General features: G+C 46.2%; 1 protein-coding gene across 1 annotated transcript in view; it reads left to right on the top strand.

Moving 5' to 3' along the window:
• LOC135385240 (uncharacterized) overlaps nucleotides 1-25,136 on the top strand; it is a 119,242-nt gene that overhangs the window by 16,039 nt on the left and 78,067 nt on the right. The window contains exons 8-10 of the mRNA XM_064614444.1: nucleotides 7,708-7,802; nucleotides 9,357-9,403; nucleotides 13,126-13,268. Coding sequence (XP_064470514.1) covers nucleotides 7,708-7,802; nucleotides 9,357-9,403; nucleotides 13,126-13,268 — 285 coding nt within the window. The remainder of the gene's footprint in view (nucleotides 1-7,707; nucleotides 7,803-9,356; nucleotides 9,404-13,125; nucleotides 13,269-25,136) is intronic.

Raw genomic sequence — 25,136 nt, 5'->3', positions numbered from 1 at the left:
TGCGACGTTGTGCCTTGGACTTATATTTCTAAGAGTGCTTCCAGGACTGCGAGCTGTGTCGTGTACACTGGCTATGTTTGAACAGGGTATTCTGAGGGGAGCAGTGTGTTTCTTCATACTCAGCTTGGGTTGAGCATGCCTTTTTCTTTTTTAGCTTCAGTACGTGCGTGCATAGCATTGTTTAATAAGCGTTGGAGTGTCAGTGCGTCTTGAGCTTCACCACATAGCGCCACTATGCTATTGTCATTCTGCTCGATTTATTTAATTTCGCGTGTTGAATGCGCGCTGTCTAAAATAAAAACAGGCCCAAGGGTTTATTGATCATACAAGCTGTTTTTCCCTCAAACCAGCTTCTCTGCACAGCACCAACTATCGTTGTTTTCTCGATCATGTGCTTCTTCTTGCTTATTTCGAACGCGTGCTGGCTTCCCTGATTAGCATCACGATGAGTTTTTTGCACATTGAAATGTTTTGTTTTGTTTATGTTCTGTCACAAAATTCGTTCTCAAGAATGAACGCGCTCCATTGCATCATTTGCCATTCTGCTTGATTGAAACAATTTTTAGGTTGAACTGCAAAGCACACACACACATCCTAAACGATCCTAAGCTTGTTCTCATGGGGTGGGCTTGACCTAACGCCCGCGTGCAACCGGGGGAAGCCAACTTTACTCGTGTAGAGTGTGTTTTGAGATGTGTACCCTGAAAAAAAATTTTTTCCCCATTTCCAACTGTGGCTGTGTGAACAGGCGGCGGCATGTAAGCTGTTCAGCACGCTGGCTCTCTAGAACCAGTTGGATAGAAATGAGTCACCAATGCAATGGCAGCTGTCCATCTTTGCAAAGACAAGCGGCGCCATCTCTTGTCTGTGTAGGGTAGAGCATGTGAAAAAGTTCCATTGTGAACCAGTGAGCAGCCGCGGATGGAGGCATGGGCAGTTGGAGCCTGTTAGGGAGCCCTAGACATAAGTGACCAATGAGAGGCTTGTAGTCAGATGGGCCAATGAGCACTTGCAGTTAGATGAGCCATATGGTGTCTATCGAGGGAGCTGAGTGACAAATGAGCGCAAGGGATGACCGGGATCTCTCTGATGCAGCTGAACCTACCCACAGGCTGTTGTACCAAATAAAGGTTGAAATCAACAATTGTCGTGTGTCTTGTCTGAAGCTGCTGCATTGTGGTTTAGGAGCGACAGGCTAGCCAATCACTGTTCAATAGGCTTAACGTGGACCAATCAGGGCCAGACACCGGTAGGCTTTGGTGTGAAGGGACAATCAGTAGGCTCAGCGTGGTTCGGCTTAGAAGTCAGTAGGCTTAGAATGGACCAATCAGCATGAAGTAGGCAGAGCTGGTGAAGAGTTGCGCCATCTGGTGTCAGTGGACTTAGAACGAGGGCCAATTGGTAATGGCCAATCAGAGCGCTGGTAGAGTGATCAGTAGGCTTAGCGTGGACTGGCTTAGAAGTCAGTAGGCTTAAAATGGACCAATCAATGCGAAGTGGGTGGAGCCATTAAAGAGTTGCGCCACGAAGCAAGTAGCATCAGGGCCAGCCACAGCCGTGCCCTATGACGCAGCTGGACCAATAGCATAATTTCTATTACATGTGTGGGGAACCTTCTTCGGCGCCGTCAGAGCATGCGCGTTGTGAACCAATGGGTGGAGGCACGGGCCAATAGCCGTTGGAGCCTACCAGCCCCCGCTAAAGTTATCTTATAGTAAAAGTTCCACAGTTAAATTTATCTCGTCTAGAGATGAGTGTGAGTGACCAATGAGTGGCTTGCGGTTCAATGGATCAATAGCAGTGACCACTTGCTGTTAGATGGACCAATCGGAGTTGGAGCCTATGAGGGAGCGGTGACCGACTAGAACCAATAAGGAGCTGGGTGAGCGGCCACGTGCAGTCAGATGAACCAATAACAGTTGGAATCTACCGAGGGAGCTGAGTGAGCGTGAGAGATGTTCACGTAGACCAATGGTCTCTCTGATGCAGCTGAACCTATACCCACAGCTGAACCAAGAGGCTGTTGTACCAAATAAAGGTTGAAATCAACAATTGTCGTGTGTCTTGTCTGAAACTGCTTAGGAGCTACAGGTAAGCCAATCCGTTCAGTAGGCTTAGCATGGACCAATCAGGGCCAGCCATCGGTAGGCTTAGAATGGGCCAATCAGCGTGAAGTGGGCGGAGCCAGTAAAGTCCGGTGTCAGTGGGCTTAGAACGGGCCAATCGGCAGGCTTACATTGGAAGCGTGATCAGTAGGCTTAGACGTCTGAATCAGACCAATCAGCATGAAGTGGGTGCACACCACAAGGTAAGTTTGAACATCTGAGATAAAGCCGCAGTGGAGTCGCTGCCATCTGGCGGGCGCCGGTGAAGGCTATGCCACCCGCTAGCCCGGGGCACGGGTAAGTTTGAACATCTGAGATACAGCCGCAGCGGGGCCAGCGGCGGCGACGGCGGCCAATCAGAAGGGGCTGGGAGAGTGCGCGGACCAACTTAGAATGGACCAATCAGGTGGGTAAGTTTGGACATCTGAGATAAAGCCGCAGCGGGGTCGCTGCCGCCGCGCCTGGACCAATCAGCGGTCGCGCCGGCCAATCAGCGTGAAGCCGGGGGGCGGGGCGGAGTCAAGTAATTAACATAAACGGGGCGGAGCTATGGTGAACCAATCAACGCGATCAGTAGCGGTGGCCAATCAACGGGCGCGGGGCGCGGAGCCAAGTAATTAGCATGAAGGGGTGGAGCTACGGTAAACCAATCAATGCTCAGTCAAGGCTTAGCATGAGCCAATCAGCGTGTGAAGTGGGGGCGGAGCCAATTAATTAGCATGAAGGAGCTACGGTCAACCAATCAAAGATCAGTAGGCTTAGCATGGGCCAATCAACGTGTGAAGTGGGCGGAGCCAATGGCGGCCAATCAGATGGCTTTGGATTTGGCTTGTGTTGGCTTAGAACTGGATTGTGTTGGCTTAGAATCGGCCATCTTGGATTAGAAAAAGGATGCCGTTATAGCGCTCGGTTCTTATGCCGCTCGGTTCTTATGCCGCTCCAAAATTATACAGTCTATCTCTATACTACTTCCGTCGCAGATACCGCGGCGCGGTGAGTCACACAAGCAGCGAGCTGCGAAGGTGGCGTGATGGCTGGGGTATCACGTGAAGTGGGGTGAGGGAGCGGAAAGCACGAAACGCAAAGCCTGTATGCGGCGGAACAAGGTGGATAGTGTAGACGCAGTGGGTTGCGAAAAAAAAAGGACTTCAGTGTTGTCTCTACAATCACACAACCAACATGCAGGATGGACTCTTCTATCGGCTACGCTCTGGCCCAAAACGTGGACGCCACTCTCATCACTATATCCCTGGCTACATACTATAGTGATCACAAAGCGCCTTTCACATTCGTTTGATGAACGGTTGCACCCCGCCTCCCTTGTCATGCGTACTTGCAATACGAACAATACGAAATCTTTGAGAAAAGATTGTAGAGATTCCCAAACATCTGAGCAGGGTTCGAGTTGCAATGCATTTGTAAGCGATGATTTCGAAATATTAATGTGTTATATTTTAAGAACTCTCAAACGCAACGAAAGAATGCTGTTACACTCTACCCACAATGCGTAGTGACACATCTGTCGCTGTATCTCAGCTCCAGGAACCAAAGGTTTCACAGCTACTAGGATTTTCTTTTGTTCTTCTTTTTCACCATTTTTTTTTTTGTGTGTGAGTGTGTGTTAACAGTCTTGTTAGAGCGACGTCTTACCTCCGTTGAAGTTCTCGTGACGAAGATGACTCAAGAGGTTTTCTTGAATATCCTTGCACCGTGTTAAAGCTCACGACGGCTTATGGCGTCCCGCATTTTCGCATCACGTACATGGAATGGCAGGTATTGTAGTTGGACGACTTGTAGCTTGCTTGGCCAATGTGTCTGCTATTATCTCTCTGATTTTCTGGTACGCCGTTGCACGATGCTACTCACCGGAGAGCTATGGTATTTCTTGTATCGCTAGACGAAATGGTATCTGTTCCTAGATGGTGCTCTGCACAAGTATTGGATATTCTCTGCAGGGTGGGTTTTCAGACAATCACAATCACCAGAGGGACAGGTTGTTTACTGATTGCCTTGGTGTGCAATAATGATTCTCGGAGCTGGCGTCTCTGAAGCATGGCATCCCCTGGACCGTTTGTGCCCAATCTCTTTGCAAGTTTGGGATGCAGAATTTTGCGGCACATGTTCCGACAGTTCTGTCTACTGGTCCACCTATCAGTAGGGCTCCACGGTAGTATTCTTGTAGGAAGTCCTAGCTTCAAAGCGACTGTAGCTAGCCTGTTCTTCCTTTTCGTCTTGCATGGAATCTTCGTTTCACATCACGCCTGGTGCCGTATTCTGAGTTGTACGAAGCGGGAGCGTTGTCTTAGTTGAAAGTGCTGCAGCACTCGGCGCCGAAATTCCGGCGCCTTCGGTCACGAGCAAACATAGACGAACCGCGATGGGTGGTCTTCAAGTTGGGAAGTGGCGCTACGCATGCTGGGTCTTCGAAGTTCCGGTACGAAATTTCGCTGTTCGGAACAAAGGAAAACTTTATAAACTCTGGCTTAAACGACAGCCAAGACGAGTTCGCCTGGGAACCTTGCCCCGCAAAGAAGTAAGGCTTTAACAAATATTTCGCACGTACTTTTCATATGACGAAGATAAGGTTTCGTGACACATCGTTCATGCTTCGGTTTCGTTTGGCGTGCGCTTTGAACTCGCGATCCTTTGCTGTGACATGTTCTCTTACAATGATGTCAATTTCAACCTTCAGGTAACTACGATCAGAAGCAACACTTCAGATGATATGACACAAGAAAATGTACACGAAGTATCTTATGTGTCAGGAAGTATCAATGTCATTCGCACCGAATGTCGTTCGTTTGTCTTCCATCGAGCTACACGCAAAAACAAAATGTCATTCGCGAATGATGTCAGTGTGGATAATTAAGACACCAGTGTCGAACATATAAGCATTATAAAGGTACATTAGTTATATTTTTATTTCTTTTCCTCGAAATAGCGAAACATTAGATTCTTTCACAAAATCGTTGCCTTTTCAAAGACACTTAACTGGATACTTACCACGAACAAAGACAACTGAGAATCCTATCTGCACCACACTTGGCAACTTGGCGACTGCGAACGAGGGTAGTTCTCCGAAAAACAGTGTTTAGCTTACCTTCCTTCGTGCCAGAAGTTATCAAATTCGTGATAAAATATTGGAGTACAACTTTTCATCGGTCTTTCATTTCTTCGAAAGGTTTTTCGTTGTTGTTTTTGATACCTCTATGCTGCGAGGCTACGCTGTCGGTGCGAGAGGGAAAAGCGAATGAGTTCCCCGAACTCATTGGCTTTTGCCACTTGCTTTCACCTTGTGAGATGAAACGAATGTCACTCAGTGCGAATATCATTCGCTGGGAATGAACTTCAATTTGTCGTATGTAGAAGGGTATTACGTAGCAATCTTCTGCACTCACATAGTACGCATGTAGTCGTTTCCTTTTAGCTGGGGACGAAGCTGTGAGTTTAGTGATATAATTTTCGTATTGCGGAGTTGATAGTGTTACCACAGCCACGCACAATTGAACATTGTAAGTACATAGGACAGCATTTGGTGACAAGTGCTTACACACCTTAGCTGAATTTTCGTTTACGCCGATGATATTTTTTCAAATGCGCAGGATCCCAGGCTTCGGGATACATTTTATGTCCTCCTTCCGCAGAATTAGTGCATATTTACGTTGAAATCAGGCTGACTTTATACGACTTACTTGGTTGCAAATGCAGCAAGAGACGCGGACAGGTAGGTTAAACAAATACAAGTTCAAAGGCAATACAAAGGCGAGTTCATTTCAGGTTTCTACTGTGTTGCGATTGGTTGGGTGCTCCCTTTTTTCTGTATATATTTGTCTCCCCCCATTAAACTTTTGCTAGTTGCGAGTCTGCAGGTATGTTCTACAACCAACTACCCCGCTACGCCCCGCTTGTTTTCTATACGACTCCAGCAGAACTTGGAACCGGAAACCTAAATCCACGTGGCATTGCAACTTCCCTTACGTCATCTCGACAGGCGTTTGCAAACTACTCAAACGGCTTGGTATTTCCGACTTTCCGGAGCTAATAACCGTGATTTATTTTTGAAACACATTGCGGATACGTTCACTCTCTGATAAAGGAGGTATGTTCACGTACACACACATATTGCAGATACGTTCACTGTCACAGATAAAATATGAAGATAAACACGAAGATAGCAGCTCTGTTGTGGGTAAACACATCTCAGTAATGTGGGTAGGATCATTTTTATTACCTGTTATTTACCTGTTTTTTATTACCTGTTTATTGGTTATCCATCCTTTCGTCTCCCACACCCTGTCTCTTCCATTGTGGTGTTCACCCACACACTTGCCTGCGTCTAAGTCATTTTATCGGGAGTGTCAGTAATGGCAGTGTCCGGGCCACACCTTTCTTACCAATTGTGTTCCGCAAGTTGTGATATGTGATTCTTGTGTCTCATTGAGTGTTTCCATACCGGTAGCCACATGGGAAAAGTGTGTCGACGAACACCGTGTAGAGACTTTTGCGCGTGAACTGTCTGTGCGCGCAGGGTGATCGTGGGATGCACTTTCTTTACCGCTGCCCATCAGACACGTTGGCCAATGACGCACGGTCCCCCCCCTCCCCCCGACACTCACACCAGTCAACATGTCCGCATATCGGCAGGCAGATCGGTTTGAAATATAGCATAACGGACCAAATAATCGACGGGTAACTTGGGGCACTGGTTGCAGTGGAGCAGGGAACATGTAGTATGTGCAAAACCGCACGCGAGGTGCTGGTGGGTAAACGTCGGGCTATTCACAGCTGGTCAAAAGCAGCCACCAGGTCCAGACCAACAGTGCCTTCGTCCTAGAACGCAAGCGGTATGGAGGTGTGATGATATTGTACGCAACTCTGGCGTACGCCACACCACATTTTCGACAGAGATAGCGCGAAAGATGAGCTGCTTGCAAACAACATCCTTCAACAACACTGTAGGACGACTTCTCAGGGATGCATTGAAGTGACATTGCTGTACGTGAACAGCAACTCTTGTAAGCACAAGAGCGGCACCTGGTATATTAGGATATCCGGTGATTTAATTAGCAAGCATGCTCCCCAGACCTATATCCGACATCGCACATGTCGACGCTGTCGGACGATGTGTAGAACAACATCCGCCATACAGTTAACTCTTGATGCAGGCCAGGGATGGACTAACTTGGTGAACAGTGTGGTTTCTAGTATGCCATCACATCGTGTCGTATGTACTGCTGAGCGGAACGGATATGCTGAATAGAGCAGCGAGAGTCGTGATGCCTGTTCACTCGACAAGCACGTCAGAGACAGCAGCGGCACTGGCCACATTTATGTTTTGTGTTCAGAATGTGTCAGCAAAAAAGACCAGTGTAAAACTAGACGCCTGTGTGGGAGTGTACCTTAAAATGCCTTAGCTTTAGCGCACCGCTATAAAGGCTGTGTGTCTATAAAAGCTTTCATCGGCTGATTTCATGGGTTTTGTTGTCCATTCTCTTTGATACTCTGCATGTGCTGCTATCCCGTTTTGTGCATTACACACGATTTCTTGTGTTCTTTATTTTGAGTTTGAACTATCTAGCTCATTGTCGACATTTCTTTATAGAACGTTTCTACTACACCGTGAAGTTCAAAGTGGTTCGCCAGCGCATTCCGCGCTCGGCAGAAGAATGTCCTGAGAGTGATCAAGCCCGGAATTTGGTGAGCTATGTTCCTTCTCAGCACCATGGGAACCGCCCACTTGATATGTCGTTCGACTGTGCATTTGAAGTTCGAACTGGTGTTCATGCGAACTAGGGCACAGTGCCACCATTTAATGCATTCGTCTCCCGCTATGACTTAATTAAGTGGGTGTTTTGATCACCTGAAACGTACAGCAGTGCTTCGCAGATCCAAAATCAGATTCAAAATACACAGGAAACATTGAAATTTATGAATTATTGTAGTATGCTGTATTCTTTTTCTTTTTGAAGCCACATGAATTACATGCAGATAATTGTTTTGTCGCGCCTTTCAAAAGCACTTTCTTAAGGATTAGTTTCAGGTGAAGAGCACCACGGAGACTCACGGAAAGGCACACCTAAAAAAGAAAAAAATGTGTGTGTAAACTTAACGGCATTAGCCCATCACACCAGTAGCACATACAGTGTTTATTCGTTCGTTTCTCGAACTTATGAAAGGATGAACTGATAAATGCTTCTCAGCAATACAAGGTTGTGCAGTTCATAAGATTTGAGGCAACTACCGGGTGTCTCTTCAGACTCTGACGTACTTCACAGATTTATTTTGAAACCAGAAACTGAGGATCATTGCTAACCTTGATAAAAGAGCGCTGTCAGTGCTATTGAGAATGAGTATAAGGCTCGTGCGCAACTTTAATGCAAATGAGCACTGCACATCCGCCTAAAAAGCCCCATCTCATTATTATCGAACTAAAGCAGTTGATGTTCGCATAGAGAAGGGGCAGTTCATTTTAGTCTACGCGAGTGTCTCCTAATTCCCAGCGACAGGAATGATTGCTCGAGAAACTTCAGAAAAATATCACAGTTGAAAATGCTTGCACTGAAATTAAAACAAGAATTAGCCTAGACAAGCTGCAAGCAATTCAAATCACGTTTACATTTTCCATAAGGGGCGCAGGACTCCAGATTTACGAAAACAACACAAGGTGTGCGCTAAATATATAGACCATATACAACATTACGCCTTTACAGATTAGCAGAAGTAAGGCTGTAGTTCTGGTAAAGAGACACGTACCAACGTGCAGGTGTAACGAGCCTTCGCCTTCAATAAAACTCATTTGTCCCACGCAGAGAAAAACGCAGCTTGGCACAGTTAATCGAAATGAGCTTTTCAAGGTTATCCTGTACTTCGTCAGATATCTTCACTGGTTCCGTTTCGCATTTTATTTATTTGAACTGTGGTTGTCCGATTATTTCATGAATCAAAAATGCACACACAGGAGGCAAAGAACATTAAAAAAAAAGACACGAAAGACAACGTCGAAAAAATCTTGTTCAGGAGCTGATCCGAGTACATGTTTCCGAGTGTCGGTTCTGTATCATTGCTCATGAGTGCAGAGATCGGAATACATAGGTGGGGTTAACTGCTCTGCTGCATATGGAATGCACGCACAACCGTTTCAAGCTACGACGACAACCTACTGTTTTCCTTTATTACATAGCTATGGTGCCCATACACTTTGGTAATGTCATACGCCTTTATCTTTCTTCCGTTTTTTTTTTTTTTTTTCAGGTGGTACAACTGTATCCTGGCGCGGAGGTAGATTCTCTGGAGTGCCTGTAAGTGCCTGCATAAGAATACAGAGGAATTGTGACTGAGAGTATGACATAAATCCAGACAAACAGGTGGACAAACTTCGTAATGTGAAAATCCCAAGTCTGGGAACAAATAGAGGGACAGGACAAATACAGTTTCTGTCCTCTCCCTCTATTTGTGCCCAGACTCAGTATTTTCACATTATGGAGCAATTGTGTTATTGATGCTCCACCTGACTCATTCACTGCCGACATTTTTATCTGTCCGTGATCTGATTTTATTACTAAGATGTTAGCCCGCTTGATATAGCAGCGTGCTACTTCAGGCTGATCCTGCGTTCTTGGCCGAACACGTAATGAACTGTGTCGAGATTTGCCTCAATCATTTGCCCACTCTTTGAAGCAAATATCGGTGCGCGAATTTTACTTTTTCTTTCGAATTATCAGAGCTGCCTTTTGGCCCTGTTGGTGACTGACTGAGTTCATGACTAAAATCACTTCAACTCACAAAAGGGGACGAACACGCGAAGAAAAGCACACCACAAAGTGCTTATGCCTAGTCCACACTGCTACTTCTCTCCGTTGCGGATACAGTGCGTATCCAGTGCGGCTGAGGTTTTCCTACGGCACAGATCTGACGCACGCGTTCTTGATACGGGAAACGCTTGTGTTTGACCAATTACGCTTCCACTCCACTCCACCACGACTGCACTCTCGAGGGAGACATGAACCGGCAATGATGCGCCTGCGCTTATCGGTCAGCTGCGTAGCCAGACGCAATCCGTAGCTCATGGAGCTCGGTTGAGCCAAACTCTTGCTGTGCGTGTGCTTTTCGGTACGTCGTACTTCGTTGCCATGACAACCATGCCTCGCCGCATCCGTAACGCGTGAAACTGCAACAGTGTGACCGAGCCGCTACTCTTAACAATTTTATTGACAAAGGAACAGCTGTAGCTAAGTAGATACGTATCTTCTTTACGTCCAACGACATTGAAGCGGCACTGGTTCCCGCTTCTTCTGAATAGGAAGCTGTAGCCGTGACGATGCCCACTTGAGTGCGGCCAGCAACGGCAAGCTACCTCGACCGCCCCCCCCCCCCCCCCTCTCATATTTTGCTCTTCTCCTAAAGCCGGTGTCTTGCCTGTATGAGAGTTCCGTTAATCACGCATCACAGTTTCTTCACACTTGCAGTCCAGAACGTGCAGGACCATGTTACCTTGCTTCCGTGTTAGCGCCGCGAAGCAACTGTGGCTATGAGCGGCGTACATATGTGGACAGATGTAGAGAGGACAGCAGGAAGGACAGGGTGGTTAGTATGTGTCCTGGGCCGACTTCACAGGGAACTGTGCCGACATTCGTCTGGAAAGTCTTTGGGAAACCCAGGGGAAACCTCATACAGAACAGCCGGTTGTAGGATTCGAACCCACCACCTCCCAGTGTTTAGCACGACCTTGGCTACCACCAACGAGCGGGACGCCTTAACCCTCTCGGCCATGCCACAGGCCCCATGTTACCCGATTTTTGTTTTCCGATTGCTCAATAACATGTGTGTTTACGCAGGAGACAAAGTTAGCCACGTTCACCAAAGCAACTGGCCGCAAGATGAAATGACGCGATCTACGTGGGTGGTTCCATAAGTTTCCGGCCCGAGGTAGAAAATGCGCGCGAATTTGAAAATGCGATTAAGGGCGCGTGGCGCTATCTGTTGGAGGGCCGGAGCACCACCCTCAACCCTCTCCATGCTTTTGTCGGTTGGAGATCAGATTTCAAACAGCCAGGGTGCATTCTTCAGTTAAAATGAAAAAAAATCGAGTACCGCGCTGTGATAAAATTCTTGACAAAAGAGGGACTTTCGCCTAATGAAATTAAAGCGCGACTGGACAACGTGTACAGGGAAGCCTCTCCGTCGTACACAACGGTAAAAGACTGGGCTAAGCAGTTTCGACTGGGGCGAGAGTTCATTGAAGATGATCCACGCGATGGTCGTCGTCCAGTGGAAGTGGTGACACAAGAAAATTTGTCTCTTGTCGAGGAGGAAGTGCTGAGCGACAGGCGTCTGAAGGTGAAGGAAATCTCAGAAAGGCTGGGGCTTTCCAAAACAACCGTTTTTCGCATCATCGGTGAGGGCCTTCACATGAAAAAGGTCAGTGCGAGATGGGTGCCACGACATCTCTCGTCAGTTCAAAAGCAACAGCGCGTCGTCTGTGCCAAGGAGTTTTTGGAGCTCTGTCAAGAGAACGAAGAAGAAATATTGAAGTCAATTGTCACAGGGGATGAGACTATGGTGCTCCAATATGATCCCTTTTCGAAAAAGGAGTCGATGGAATGGCGCAAACCAGGAGAAGCACCCCCAAGAAAAGCAAAGGTCACACAATCCACAAAGAAGATCATGGCAACAATATTTTGGGATTGTCACGGGATCCTCCTCATCGACTTCAAAGAAAGGAACACCACAGTGAATGCGACTTATTATGCTTCACTCCTGCACCGACTGCGAGACGCCATCAAGGAAAAGAGGCGCGGCAGGTTGAGTCGAGGTGTCCGGTTGCTCCAGGACAATGCCCCTGTCCACACGGCTTCTGTTGCCAAGGCTGCACTGAAGGAGTGCGGCTTCGAAGAAATCCACCACCCACCCTACAGTCCAGACTTGGCACCAAGTGACTACTTCCTGTTCTCAAACTTGAAGAGGGATCTCAGAGGACGGAGATTTCAAAAACGATAATGAGGTGCAAGAGGCAGTTTTCCAGCATTTTGCGGACAAACCTTCGGACTATTTTTTCAAGGGTATAAGAATGCTGGTTGAAAGGTGTCAAAAGTGCATCGAAGTTAAGGGTGACTATGATGAAAAGTGATACACTTGTTTCGTCTCTACACTCTTAAAAATGAGTTTCACCGCATAGCACGCTTCTAGCCAACAATCATCTCGAATGATATCGTTATCTGCCCTGATTTGTTGTAAACGGGAGGCGTACGCCTTTTTTTGTGACACTTATGCTGTTCATAATTGTCACAAAAAAGGCGTACGCCTCCCGTTTTCAACAAATCAGGGCAGATAACGATATCATTCGAGATAATGGTTGGCTAGGAGCGTGCTATGCGGTGAAACTCATTTTTAAGAGTGTATGACTATTAAAAGTTGGTCGGGACGAAAACTTATGAAACCACCCTCGTATCATAGTTCTCAGTCCTTTTTGCAACTCCTCCCTTGTGCAATGGGGTAGGGTATCGCCCCCGCCGATGATACCCCGACTCATCATCACTTAAATAAAGTTGTGGTTACACGTACGCATACCCTTCTGACATACGTGCGCAGAAGTACACCGCGCGTTTCAAAAGTTTCATGTGAAGCAATAGGTTAGCCATCGCTCTCATAGCTGGGTTCTTGACTGTAGATATTTTTACTTATAGAGTAAAGTTTTAGCTGTGTTTGAGATCTGTGTCTGAGTCGTTCATGTCTCCCCTTAATGTCAGGGTTCCGTTAGGGATGTTCGTCTTCAGCAGCTCTCCTGTTTTCTGACTCATTCTATCATGCCATTTTAACTGAGCTTCCTCTCACGACAGCTTGATAATTGTTTTCATATTCCGCCTGATAATCAAAATGTTACAATGATTTATAAACGACTCCGAATATTTGCAAGCGTTACTTTCACTGATGGAAAAGGTATTCATTTCGTTTCATGACAAATCTACTTGCACTGTTCTGGTACAAATTATATGACGAAAAGATACACGCACTATTCTTTCAGAAACGGTGAATACACCATTCACTTCAAGTCGAAGACGAAACTGGAAGGCGATGCTTCCGATAGCCTAAGGAAAAATTGCCGTCAGTCGGAGGGCGGACGATGTGTTCTCCCGGGTAACCTAATAGTGGAGACAGACAGTATAGGTAAGCAGACGTGTGTTAGGGATTTGCGTTTAAATCTGTGCCCACGTGCGCTTTTCTGTCTTTTTCTTGCTTTTTTTTTTTAGTGGGGGCTGCTACTCCAGCATATTTGAAACTTGATGTCCTCTACTCTCCTCAAGTGAATGCATGTCACGAAACAGGATAACCTAATTGCCTTCTCTTTATGCGGCAGTGGGGGAAGGTGAGGCAAGATGGGGCAGAAATATGCAATTGAATATGGAATTTTTATTTGTTTTTTTAAACTAGCCGTAGGTACATTCTCTGAGGCCTAGAGCTTCTGATCTCTCAGTCAAAACGCACGTGGCCGGTTCTAAAACAGACATAGACCAAGAAATTCAAAAATGCAGATTGTCTCATCTTGCCCCAGCCGTCGTGACACTGCGAGACATCGCGTAGGGCAGGATGATGTACGCCGTGGTAATGAACTATACAAACTACTTTTTGCAATCCAAGCACCTACAGAGCCCCCTTGAGCGCGCCGCCCACACTATAAAACCACACAAACCCGGTGCTGTTTTGCTCCACCATCCTTTGTAAACAGGACACCGCCAGTCTGATGTGTAGCTGGTCGCTCGCTTTGAGTGCAGTTCCGCTTTGCTGAAAATCCTAGGCAATGTGCAAGAAAAAAAGGAAAAAGGAATCTGAGGAATAAGCATAAAGCCATCTAATTAAATTTATTAAACTAAACTAAGCCAGCCATTAAATTTAAATTGCATTACATTTAAATTACATTAAGTTGTCGCATCTTGCCCCGTGCATATCAGCAGATGCATTAATTTTTCAGTGAAACATCGGATAACCAAGAGTGCCCATATTTTGCATATGTCTGGAAGAATGAATAAAGAAATAGGACGGGGACCTACATTGACAGAATAAACCTGCGACACGCTGCTGCACGGGTCACAAGAAAAAGGAAAATCTCGCACTTTTGGCGGATCTTTACATTCCAGGCAGAAATAACTTTTTCTCTCTCTCTCTCTCTCTTCAACGCACACACCAATCCGGACACTTCTCACATGCAATAAAGCGGACACGCGAAGCCACTTATGAGAAGCGCATGGAACAACACGTCTGTGAGACAGGCTGCGTTGAGCAAAAAAATGTCGCATCTTGCCCCGCGTCTCATCTTGCCTCACCTGACCCTACGTGCTGCCCTGTAATTGTCTATCTTTCAACCATGTAATTAGTTAAATTACTCTTCATAGCAATACCAAGAGAGCATCGTGCTGGGTTTAGCCATTACAAAGTCAATGCGGATCGATACTCTTGCACATAAGTGTCAGTTGATGTTTCACGATCGATACATGTTGATACATGAAAATGACAGTTGTGCAGAGCTTGCAGAGTTTTATGCCGACACCTTCACAAGCATTTCCTTACGACCGTTTTCAGACTACCGTTTTTTTTTTGTTTTTTTTTTCGTCAGCGTGCTTGAAAAACAGCATCGAGAGGTAATCAAGCTCCGTATATTCAAAAGGGTCCGATTCGCCTGCGTGAAAAACACGGTCAGTATAGTGTGAGATGGGCCATAATCGAGGACAATACACATATTTTTCTCGTCGCTTGTCTGTACGTGTGAGACGAAATGAAATGCGAAATTAAAAGAAAATGGTAGAGCCGGCTGCTCCAGCTCGCTCAGTTTATCCCCTCTATGAGTACTCAATAGGCCACGTCAAAGTGCGAGCACGAGTGAGACATGCGAATCCAACCAGAACCGGCAGTGAAACATACATTCTCCGCCACGGAACAAAAACAAAAAAAGAGCCTCACCGAGAAGAATCCATTAAAAAAAAACATACCTCACTGATTTCCTTATCAAAATTTCTTCTGGCGCATCCCACGCGAACTGATCTCGCGATGTGCTCGACCATAACCGATAAAAAAAAATCAGGGTGATTTTCGGCGGCACGGGGATATCCAATATGAAATATTAGTCCCAATTTGAAAGTATTCGCCGCTAGAAAGCTCCAAAGGTAGCGCTGGGACGAAAAACCATGTTAACTCTGGTACAGTGCTGAACAAAAGTTTACGGAACGCCCGAGCGGGGTATTTTCTCAGAGCCATTTATAGAGAGATCCATTGGGAGGATCCGAACTTGCAGCGCGTGATGCGACGTCACATATGAACGACATCTCCCGCCTGGCTCTATTGTTGCCAGTCGTCAGCCAGCAGTCGATGCCATTTTGATGCAAAGCTTTGTTTACGATGAAGGAGGAAAGACACGGGCGTACTTCGCCCTTCGAAAGCCCTTCGTCCTTGAACTTGTTCAATTTGGCAACAAAGCCCATTGATCTCTGTAGCAAAGCGATCTCTGTAGATTACATAGAGCGCGACAAAGCACCTGTCGACCAGGTTGCGGACAGCATCAAAATGGCGCCCCCAGATGGCTGACAAGCGGATTCTGGACAGATTATGCTTGGATAAAGGCTTTTTGGGCTGCGCAACGCCGACTCTGACGTCAAAATAGGCTCCACCCACAAGGCTAGAGTTTACTAGAAGAGGGAGAGTGAGCCGACCGAAGCGTTCTCCTTGAAGGGCCGAGTGTGTAAAGCCTCGAGGGCGCTGCGAGCGAACTGGCTTGGGCCAGCCGCACGGTCGGGTGGTTGCGCGCGTGTGAAACCCCGCGGATTTCGGTTTTTGTGTTGGGAGCTGCCGTGGGAAATACTCAATTCAATTCAATATTTATTTTCCTTTCGGTTTGGAGAGGAAGCAAAAAGCTTAGCTTGACGAAGGCTCCTCTCCCAATGTACACCGTGCAGCAGCACTACAAAATGACAAAGTAACAAATTGCAAAATAACAAAGTAACAAACTTAAATGCACAGTGAGAATAAAATGATTAGTCCATATGTAGGATGAAGCTAGTGAAGTTCTTTTTGGTCATTAATGAAGGATCCGGTGTAATTATAACATGTTGATTAGAGATTGAAGCGGACGTGTATTGTACTAATTGTTTGTCGTAGTTAGTCCTACATAAAGGTGTACACCACTGCTCACTACGAAATGAATAAGCAGACACTTGTTTATTGAAATTACACAATTTTAGGAAGCTTGGGTTATTATTACGTAAAGAACCGGTGCCAGCATCCTCTCTCAAGATTCTCTTTTGTACAGCTTGCATTTCATTTATATTTCCGGTAATAGTTGCACCACAACTTGATTGTTTTTCTGGTAAGGTATAACGATATCTGCTTAATATTCCGTTTACACCAGCTAGTTTCTTTGTAGTCTATTTTAGACATCTACAACATGCTACCGTTATCACTGCCACTACAAAGCAAGCGATGGGACTCAAAACGTTAATTTATATACATATTTACACATTTAGTTTACGTTAATAATTAATTACGCTTTAATTAATAATTAACTAAATCAATCTAATTACATTATTTTATTTTATTTTATTTTATTATTCTATTAACCTAATAGTTAGATTATTACTTCAATTAATTAGTTTTAGTTAATTAGTTTATTAGGTTAATTAATTTACTTGATTACTTTTTATTTATTTTTTTTGCACACGTCACTCCGAGTGGTATTCTCACTTCATTGCCATTTATTAGGCGCACATAATCGCGGACAATGTAATGGTCCTCGAAGTGGAGCTCGCACACGGCGCTGTTCAAGCGGCTTGTCACGGTGAAGATTCCTTTCCCAGAGCTTCTTGCGTTCTTCATCTTTAGGCGCGCTGAATAGCCAGACCTTCCTTTCGGCGCTTACACCTGAGTAGAGTGACCTAGAATCACTCTAGCCAGAGTATAGAGACCCAAGCAGCACACAATATTGGGCCCATATTGGCTGGTCATTGGCGATACGGGTCCAATATGGGACCCGTTTCGCCAAGATTTTCCCCATATTGGCTGAAAATGGGCAATATGGGCCCCATATTGCCCAGTTTGAGCCAATACTGGGAAAATCCTGGCGATATGGGCCCCATATTGCCCGCGTACACGGCCGTATGGGCCCCATATTGACTGAAAATACGCAAAATGGTACGTACCCGTGTTGCACAAATGCCCAAGCAGCACGGCAAGATTGAACGTTGAAGCGTGTGAAAATACATAATTCAGGACATCGTTACATCCAACAACTTCCCGCAGATGATACACATTGTTCGAAACAGTCAACGTACTTGGCAATCCCAACGTTCGCTAGAATTCGACAACTCAACATTCCACGTTCTGGAAATAGCCGCCATCTTCCTTCGCGATGCCAATGCCAATCGGTCGAGCTGAGTGAGAGCGATCGGGTTGTTTGAGCGAAATCACGCGTCCTACAGCTAATGCGCATGTGCGACAGCTCGAACGGACGTTTCATAGGGCTAAAATGTCGCTGGTTGCTGTAATGATAACGGAATTGCGGCAGGTCAAGTAAAAAACAATGTGTGATAGGAAGGGAGGGCTCTTCTGTAAAGTTAGACGCTTTGAAGCTGCTGAAAGCAGTGTGAATTGCTCTTCCGTATGTCCGTCACCGTCACGAAAGTGGTTCGCTCCTTTCTAGTCTCGGAGCGGGTTGGAAATTTTCAGTTCACAGAATATTGCGATCCCAATGAAGGCTTCTGAGGGATCTTTGGCATTGGTTGTTCCGTGGGACTGCTTGTGTCCTTCAGCAAGGCGGGCGTAGTTTTCGTTTTTTTTTTTTGAGCGATGGCGGGGCGATGTCGTGTTTTTTTTTTTTTTTTGACAGTCATGTGTAACGTGGATCAATTAGATCCGCAGAAATAGAAAATCAAAAATCAGAGAAAAGTATTATCAGTGGTGAATATTAAGCAGGATAATGCTTCATACACGGACTCCCCGTTGGTGTTATCACAGAAATATTGGCGCAAAATGGGCTTGCCAATATGGGCAGCACATATTGGTTCAATATGGAGCCTGGTTGCACTCCCCATATTGGTCCAATATTGGCAGCCCACATTGGGCCAATATTGGCAATCTTGGCAATCCATATGGGTCCAATATTGGACCAATATTGGCGTGCTGCTTGGGGAGCGATAACCTGGAGGATGACAATGACGATTCCTGCCCCTCGGCATGATGAAGGCTAAATAAAAACATCAGGCCCTTCATCAGGCTAGAGCAACCGCACAAAGACGTATGTAAGCAACTTTCTTGGTATCAGCCACGACGAAAACACTTGCTCCCTATGCGGAACGCTGGGAAACTACTCAAGCCACATCTATCGCAGCGCTCCCACACGCTTTCCACACTACGCGCTTCACCGGAATGCATGGGGTGGGCCAGCGGGTCGGCTCACTCTCCCTCTTCAAGTACACTCTAACAAGGCTGCAAAAGATCGGAGAATGGCCAAACGCGAAACAGAGAATCTATAAACGCCTCTGTATTTTCTCTGGGGAGAGACACCCTAGCGGCGAGCGGAAGCGGGCAAGTTCACTCGTTCAAAGGGATGGAGGAGTGCGCTTGTGAGGTCCCACCGTGCTAGTGGTGGTAACTTTCCTTTTGAGACGGTTTCGTTTTCGCCCTACTACACTGGGCGAGACTTGCTATCGCGGGAAGGGAGTCTCTCCGCTATCATAGAGATAACCGGGCGCTAAGATAAATTTAGACGACGAACCATGCAGCACAATGTGCTGAAAGTCGAGTGCTATAGGGGTGGACGGGTAGGTGGAAGGCCTTGAACAGACTCGTGACAGTAAAGAACATTGATAAGACACATACCGTCCACCCCTGTTACAGTCGACTTTCCGTACATTGTGGTGCTTGGGGGGCCGTAGTGGCCTAGCTTTTTTCATCTTATTTTTATTCGACAAAAACAGAAGAACAGAGCGTCTACCCTTGCGCATAAACAAGAAGAGAAAGAGGGATACCACGACACTCTTTTAATACTTTGCCGGCTCCTCTTTTGCAGCGATAACGGAGGCCATGCGCACTGGCAGGGATGCGTGTAGCCGACAGAGAAGGTCTACGTCTTCGCGTAGTAAGGACCACTCTGCTTCTATAAATTCCAAGAGTGCATCTTTGCTCCTTGGAGGTGTCCACCTTTTGCCCATCGTGTTCTTCAGGATTCCCCAGACTCTTCGGTAATGTTTAAGTCCGGGCTTTGCGTAGGCCATGTCAGTTGTATTACGCTGAGGTCGTCGAAAAGGCGTTGGACAGTTTTGCTTCGATGGGCGGAGCTGCCATCTCGCTGCAAATGGTAGCACTCATCCAGAGCATTGGGGAGCAGCGCCCTCTGTGACCTCTGTGTAATGTAGCTGACATGGCATTCGCAGAGGCCGGACTTAAAACATTAACGAAAACACCTGGGGAATCCTGAAGAATAGAATAAGCAAGAGACGAACCCCTACAACAAGCAAAGATCCACTCTGTGAATTTATAGAAGCAGAGTGGTCCTTACTACGTGGAGACATGGACCTTCGGCTATACGCGCCCCTGCCTGTGCTCATGGCCTACGTTATTGCTGCGAAAGGAGGGCCGACAAAGTACTAAAAGAGTATGGTATCCTCCTTTCTGTTTTTGTTTGTGTTCGAGTACGCACGCTGTTTTCTTCTGTTTTTGTCGAAAGTGGTGAAAAAATCTGGATCACTGCAGCCCGTTTTTGCCTCAATTTATTTTAACGCCCCGTTATCACTACGACAGCGGAAAGACTCCCTTCCCGCCATCGCAACTCGAGCTCGGTGCAGTAGAGCGAAAGAGAGTGAGAGAGAGAGAGAGGGAAGAGATAGAGAAAGAGAACAAAACCATTTCAAAAGCAAACTTACCAATACTATCACGGTGGGTCGCCACAAGCGCGCTCTTCCATCCCTCTGAACGAGTGAACTCGCCCGCTTCCGCTCGCCGCTAGGGAGACTCTGCCCAGAGAAATACGCGGCTCGCGGGTTCCGTAAACTTTTGTCCAGCACTCTATGTTTGCCCATGAAATACCATGAAATAGTTTAAAATTGGCAGGCACTTCGTAAAAGCAGTCTAATTACGTACGCTTGAAAGTCATTGATCTGTCTCCAAAGGGAGCGTGTCTGGCATGTCGGAAAACAGCGTACCAAAGTTAGACATTTTTTTGTAAAAGTAATCAGGCTTTTGAGGCAAACTAAATCCCGCAGGTGAGGAGCTGAACAGGCGCACATTAAAAAAAATCGTTGCTCTTACTAAAAATTTACTTGCCCAAGAAATTCCGTAACGTCGAGAAAATCGCTTGTTGGCGCATACTTCAGGTGGTGCCATGTACAGCGCTTTTATATATGCAATTGCATCAATAGATCAGTGCAATTGCATCATTAGATTGCATCAATAGAACAGACATCTTTGCCAAACCCGAAACAAGATCATGTCGGTGTCGTAATGTTCATCTTAGAAAAGAACGCGCTACTGTATGCATGTCGCTCTTCAACAACATCCATAGATTATGGCAGAAAATTATATGTTTGTTACGATGGGGAGTTCAAATATTTGTGTTTTTCGCCGTGAATTCAAGTTTCTTTCGGAAAAGATAACAGCAAGCACGCCGATGACAAATGTACCAGCCTTGCTTGGATGTCGCCTGTAACGCTTCACTAATAGTGCACTGGAGTTTCGCTGGTGCTTATGGGACAAAAAGGAGCATTTGGTAGGAAGGGCGAAGATGTGCTGCCTGGCAAAATAGATGGCAATATTATGGCGACTCGACGGCACAGTACCCGGCAGAAAGCAAATGGATAAAGATAGAGTAATTCAGCACTTAGATCTGTGCGCCCTCTGTTCTTGTGCTAACCTTCGACAGCATATCTGCCTCCTCCACTTTAGTGGGGTCAACACATACGATACACCTGAGTAACAACTCGCATTCCCATGAGGTTGGACAACAACAAATAAATCATGACTATGGCCTGGGGTGATTCACCGGGTGAGATTGAACAATTGTTGTCGCGACGTAAGGAAAATGCACCAAACTAATACATGTGAAGCACGGCCTTGCCTAGCAAGTGACGAAAAAGTGAAATCCCATCGGGCCTCCGATTTAGATTGCATACATTCGCGTAAGTACGGGAGACCCGTCGTGAACTTCCAAGTTGGCACTTGTGGTCGTACGCTTGGATATGTATACCTGCGCGTTTAGTGTCAATTCTGTGATAATTTCATTTTTTCCATCACCCTTTCAAGGGAGAACAGTGATTGCGTGTGGTCTCTGGGGACGAGCCCACGATGCGTGTGTGCAGAAAAAAAGTATTTCTCAAGTTTAACAAAACGTCATTTTCTGTCTCAGTATCCCCCAATTTGTCTTCTTCCTTTTCTGTTTTCCAGATAACGATTTTCGAGATGTATCTGACCTCGTGTGTATTTCCGTTGGCTGAGTTGATCTGCAGCCTCTCGAAATTCTTCCCAATCGCAGACTTCCTGGATTCATACGAATCCCTGTAAAATATCACGAACCTATTTGTCTGCTTCTAACAAGGTGCTTCCTTCGAGCAGCGTAGAAGGCACAAAGAACACATATTTTTTGCCGTGTCATATGAACATACTACATCCAGCAACTGTCACACGAAATATTTCCTATAGGAAGTGCCCACTTCCTGAGCGCATTAGTTGAGAAGAGTACGCCCAGATCCTAACGGCGCGTTGTGATGTCAAGTCATCCGAGCACTTTTTTGGTTGTTGATAATCATTGTTACAGCACAGAAGCAAGGCGACCTGTCGACTGATCAGCATGAAACGCGGGACGTGAAATACAACTAGAGAAAGAGAGGAAAAAAGAATGCTCGCGCCTCCCTATTGGGCGCTTCCTACCTGTGAAATTGAAAGCTCTCTTGCGCACACCGCAATGCAACCCCTCATCACGCCCCAAACGAACACGCCGATCATCGTCATCACCAGGATCCCTCGCTTTACTGATACTTTTTGTGGTAATATGTGTCCCAGGGCCTTGTAACCCTAACTTCTACTCCTTCTCATATATTTTGTCGAGATCAGCAATGTCCCATGCCAACCCTTTCTCCCTTGAAGGCAGGCCCATACTCTTCCCCCAGAACTCGGAAGGCATTCGATATGACGCTGTACCTGAGTATCCCGTATCCGCAACCCTTGCTGCATTCCCTTCTGCAATTATGCGGAGATTGGCCATCCGCTTCCTTACAGGCACTCAGTATTGAATTCCTTGAAATATTTTCACAACACCCGACTGATTCGTCTTGTGCAGGACTACTGATTCATTCCTATAGTTTTCTTTGGACTTCTTCGCCTCGCTTGAAATGCGACAAAACGTATATCGAGGAACGAAGGCTCAACTAGCGAAAGAAGTGGAAGCGGAAAATATGCATATATGCATATATGATGCATATATGAAATAAAAAGTTGGCTTCTCGTTATTAGATCCACTTAGTTTCCTCTTGCGACGGCACGTCCAATTATCCAGGAGGGTAAATTTGCCAGAAAGAGCATGTCGGGAGAAACTTGAAAAATCGGTATGTCGTACGCAGTATTGGGATTCTCTGCTTGATACCACTCTCGTCGGATCGTGTTCACATAAAGGAGAACGATTGTGTCAGTGAGTATGCAAACGCCGCTAGGATTAATCTTCCCGGGCCAACAGCGCGCACATACTTGAGGCTAGTTCCATCTTGAATCGAACAAGCCGGTACACTTGATGTCTCGAATGAACGGGAAAAAATATATGTTGGAGCCATCGGTGAGTTAGGAGAAATAAACACTTTCTGAATTCTCTGCGCTGCGCGGTTCGGAAAATGGGAGAGGAGGAAAAACTGCTTCTCAGTAGACGATGTTGTTCCGCGCAGGTTTGAGCGCCCCCTGCAAGGCTATTTCTTGTCGCATTCTAGCGATTTCTTGCTCTAGTTTTAGCTCACCTGAGACACAAGAGGCTCCTGCGTTTACAGCGCTGTATCGGTTCTTGTTTGTATGGAAAAAATTACAAAGCTGACTCCACCATATTCACTGCAACTTTCCGGACAATGCATAAGGTTGAGCTTTATGTCATTTAAGGTGTCATTTACGGAGCTGTCGAATGATATATAATTTGCCGCTCTACTCTATCAGGAACGTGATCGGTTCCTCCACCACCACCGCCTTTGTCTAAAAAAAGAAAACACCAAAACTTGCCTCTAAAATTTGGTATGTCGTAGATTGTCCCTTAGACTACACACAGAAGAAAAATCAAAATTCAGACTTGGTTGGTAGGCGAACCGTGAATTTTTTGCCAGCCCTATACGCGGCGCCTAATCAAGCGGTGGCAGTGTTTCCCGCGTGGGGCAAAATCGCATTTTTCAAACAGATGTTCAGCCATGAAAACGGAGTGCTATCATTTGAAGTCGTTCTGAAAGTCCATAACATGCAGTGTTATAATCGCTGAATTCGGATTGTAGATAAATCAGATGCTCTCGTATTTTTTAGTGAGTGTGAGGCTGGTGTGATGCCACGGACGATACAGTGCGAGCGTACCTCGAAATAAAGAGATAGAAATCCCCATTGAAAAATAACCCCCTGGAAATACAATAATAATTGGGGGTTGACGTCGCGAGACAACTGCGATCATGAGCGACGCCACAGCGGTCGGTCTGTGGATTGCTCTTGCCCACCTGAGGGTTCTTTAACGTGCGATGAAAGCTCATCACACGGCACCCCGTATTTAACGTCCCTCGCGGAAGACGGCGTGTCTAAGCAACTTGTACCCTGCCACCAAGTTGCTGGCGTCCTCGGCCGGGTTCGAACCCGCGATCTCGGGATCAGAAGGCGAACACGCTACCGACTGAGCCACCGAGGCCGGTCCCTGGAAATACATATTAATCTGACTATAAAATGCAGAGGCGCGCGCGGGAAACGGTTAACAGCGAACTTAGCCCTTTGAAGGGCACTACATTTAGAATAATTTTTTTTGTCATAATACTTTGTCCTGTGCCTCTTGACATCTTCCTGATATCCCCCTGATATCCGCCAGCTGGATATAGAAATGCAAAAACCGAACTCGGACTAACCTAATAATAAGCCCACCAACGTGCCCTTCAGTCGTGTCCGCACTGCTAAGCGTAACAGCCGCTAAAATGTAGCCTTCGTTCACTGAAACGACTTCGACAAACGTCGAAAGCCCGTGAATTTGAGTGGTTAAATAGTGATGTCGTGTTTTTAAACACGCCAAGTCAACCACGAAGCAATTGAGCATTCTCCTTGAATTTCTTTGTGTCGTGAACGTGAATTTCGAGATCGGGGATTTCGCAACCGGGAATATCGAGGTCCCCTCATAGAGGGTAGTAATGCAGTGCTCTTCTGTAGCTTAGGATGGCGCGAAACTTCGCGCAAGCTGTCTCCAGGGAGTTAATGCGATTAGGACCTCCCCATGGTGGCGGTATGCTCAACCGAAGATCGTGGAAATTGGTTAGCGGCGCCAGTCGGGCTGTTTCGGCAACGTTCACAAAAGGCACCACGCAAAAGGCAGCCTTGAGTGTGTGCGTAAGACATGGGAACGAAGTCATCACGACTCATTTGACATAATTTGTACATCAAAAATGATTCTGTGTGATCATCGTGAACTCAAAGCTCGTTTAACCTTTCACACACAATCACACTGACACCGGAACACAATCGGACACATAATCACTTGGACAAAATCGGACTTCAATCACCAGCAATGCGGTAGAGTACCGCCTGCGGCGATGAAACGCCCTATTCTGCATCTTAAAATAAAGTTAAAATGTTTCACGACCTCAGCAGCTGCAATGCATCTGTGGTGTTCCGTAAAAAATGCAAGACCATCTGATTTATCTACAATCGACATTCAGCGATTATAACACTGTTATGGACTACTATGATCAGAACGACTTCAAATGATAGCAGTTCGTTTTCATGTGAATACAAAAGTTGATTTTGCTCCACGCGGGAGACAGTGCCACCGCTTGATTGGGCTCCGCGTAC

The sequence above is a fragment of the Ornithodoros turicata genome, chromosome 2 (genome assembly GCF_037126465.1).
Source record: "Ornithodoros turicata isolate Travis chromosome 2, ASM3712646v1, whole genome shotgun sequence".
NCBI lineage: Eukaryota > Metazoa > Arthropoda > Arachnida > Ixodida > Argasidae > Ornithodoros > Ornithodoros turicata.
The sequence above is the reverse complement of the archived record's forward strand: the minus strand, read 5'-3'. Positions and strand labels throughout refer to the sequence as shown.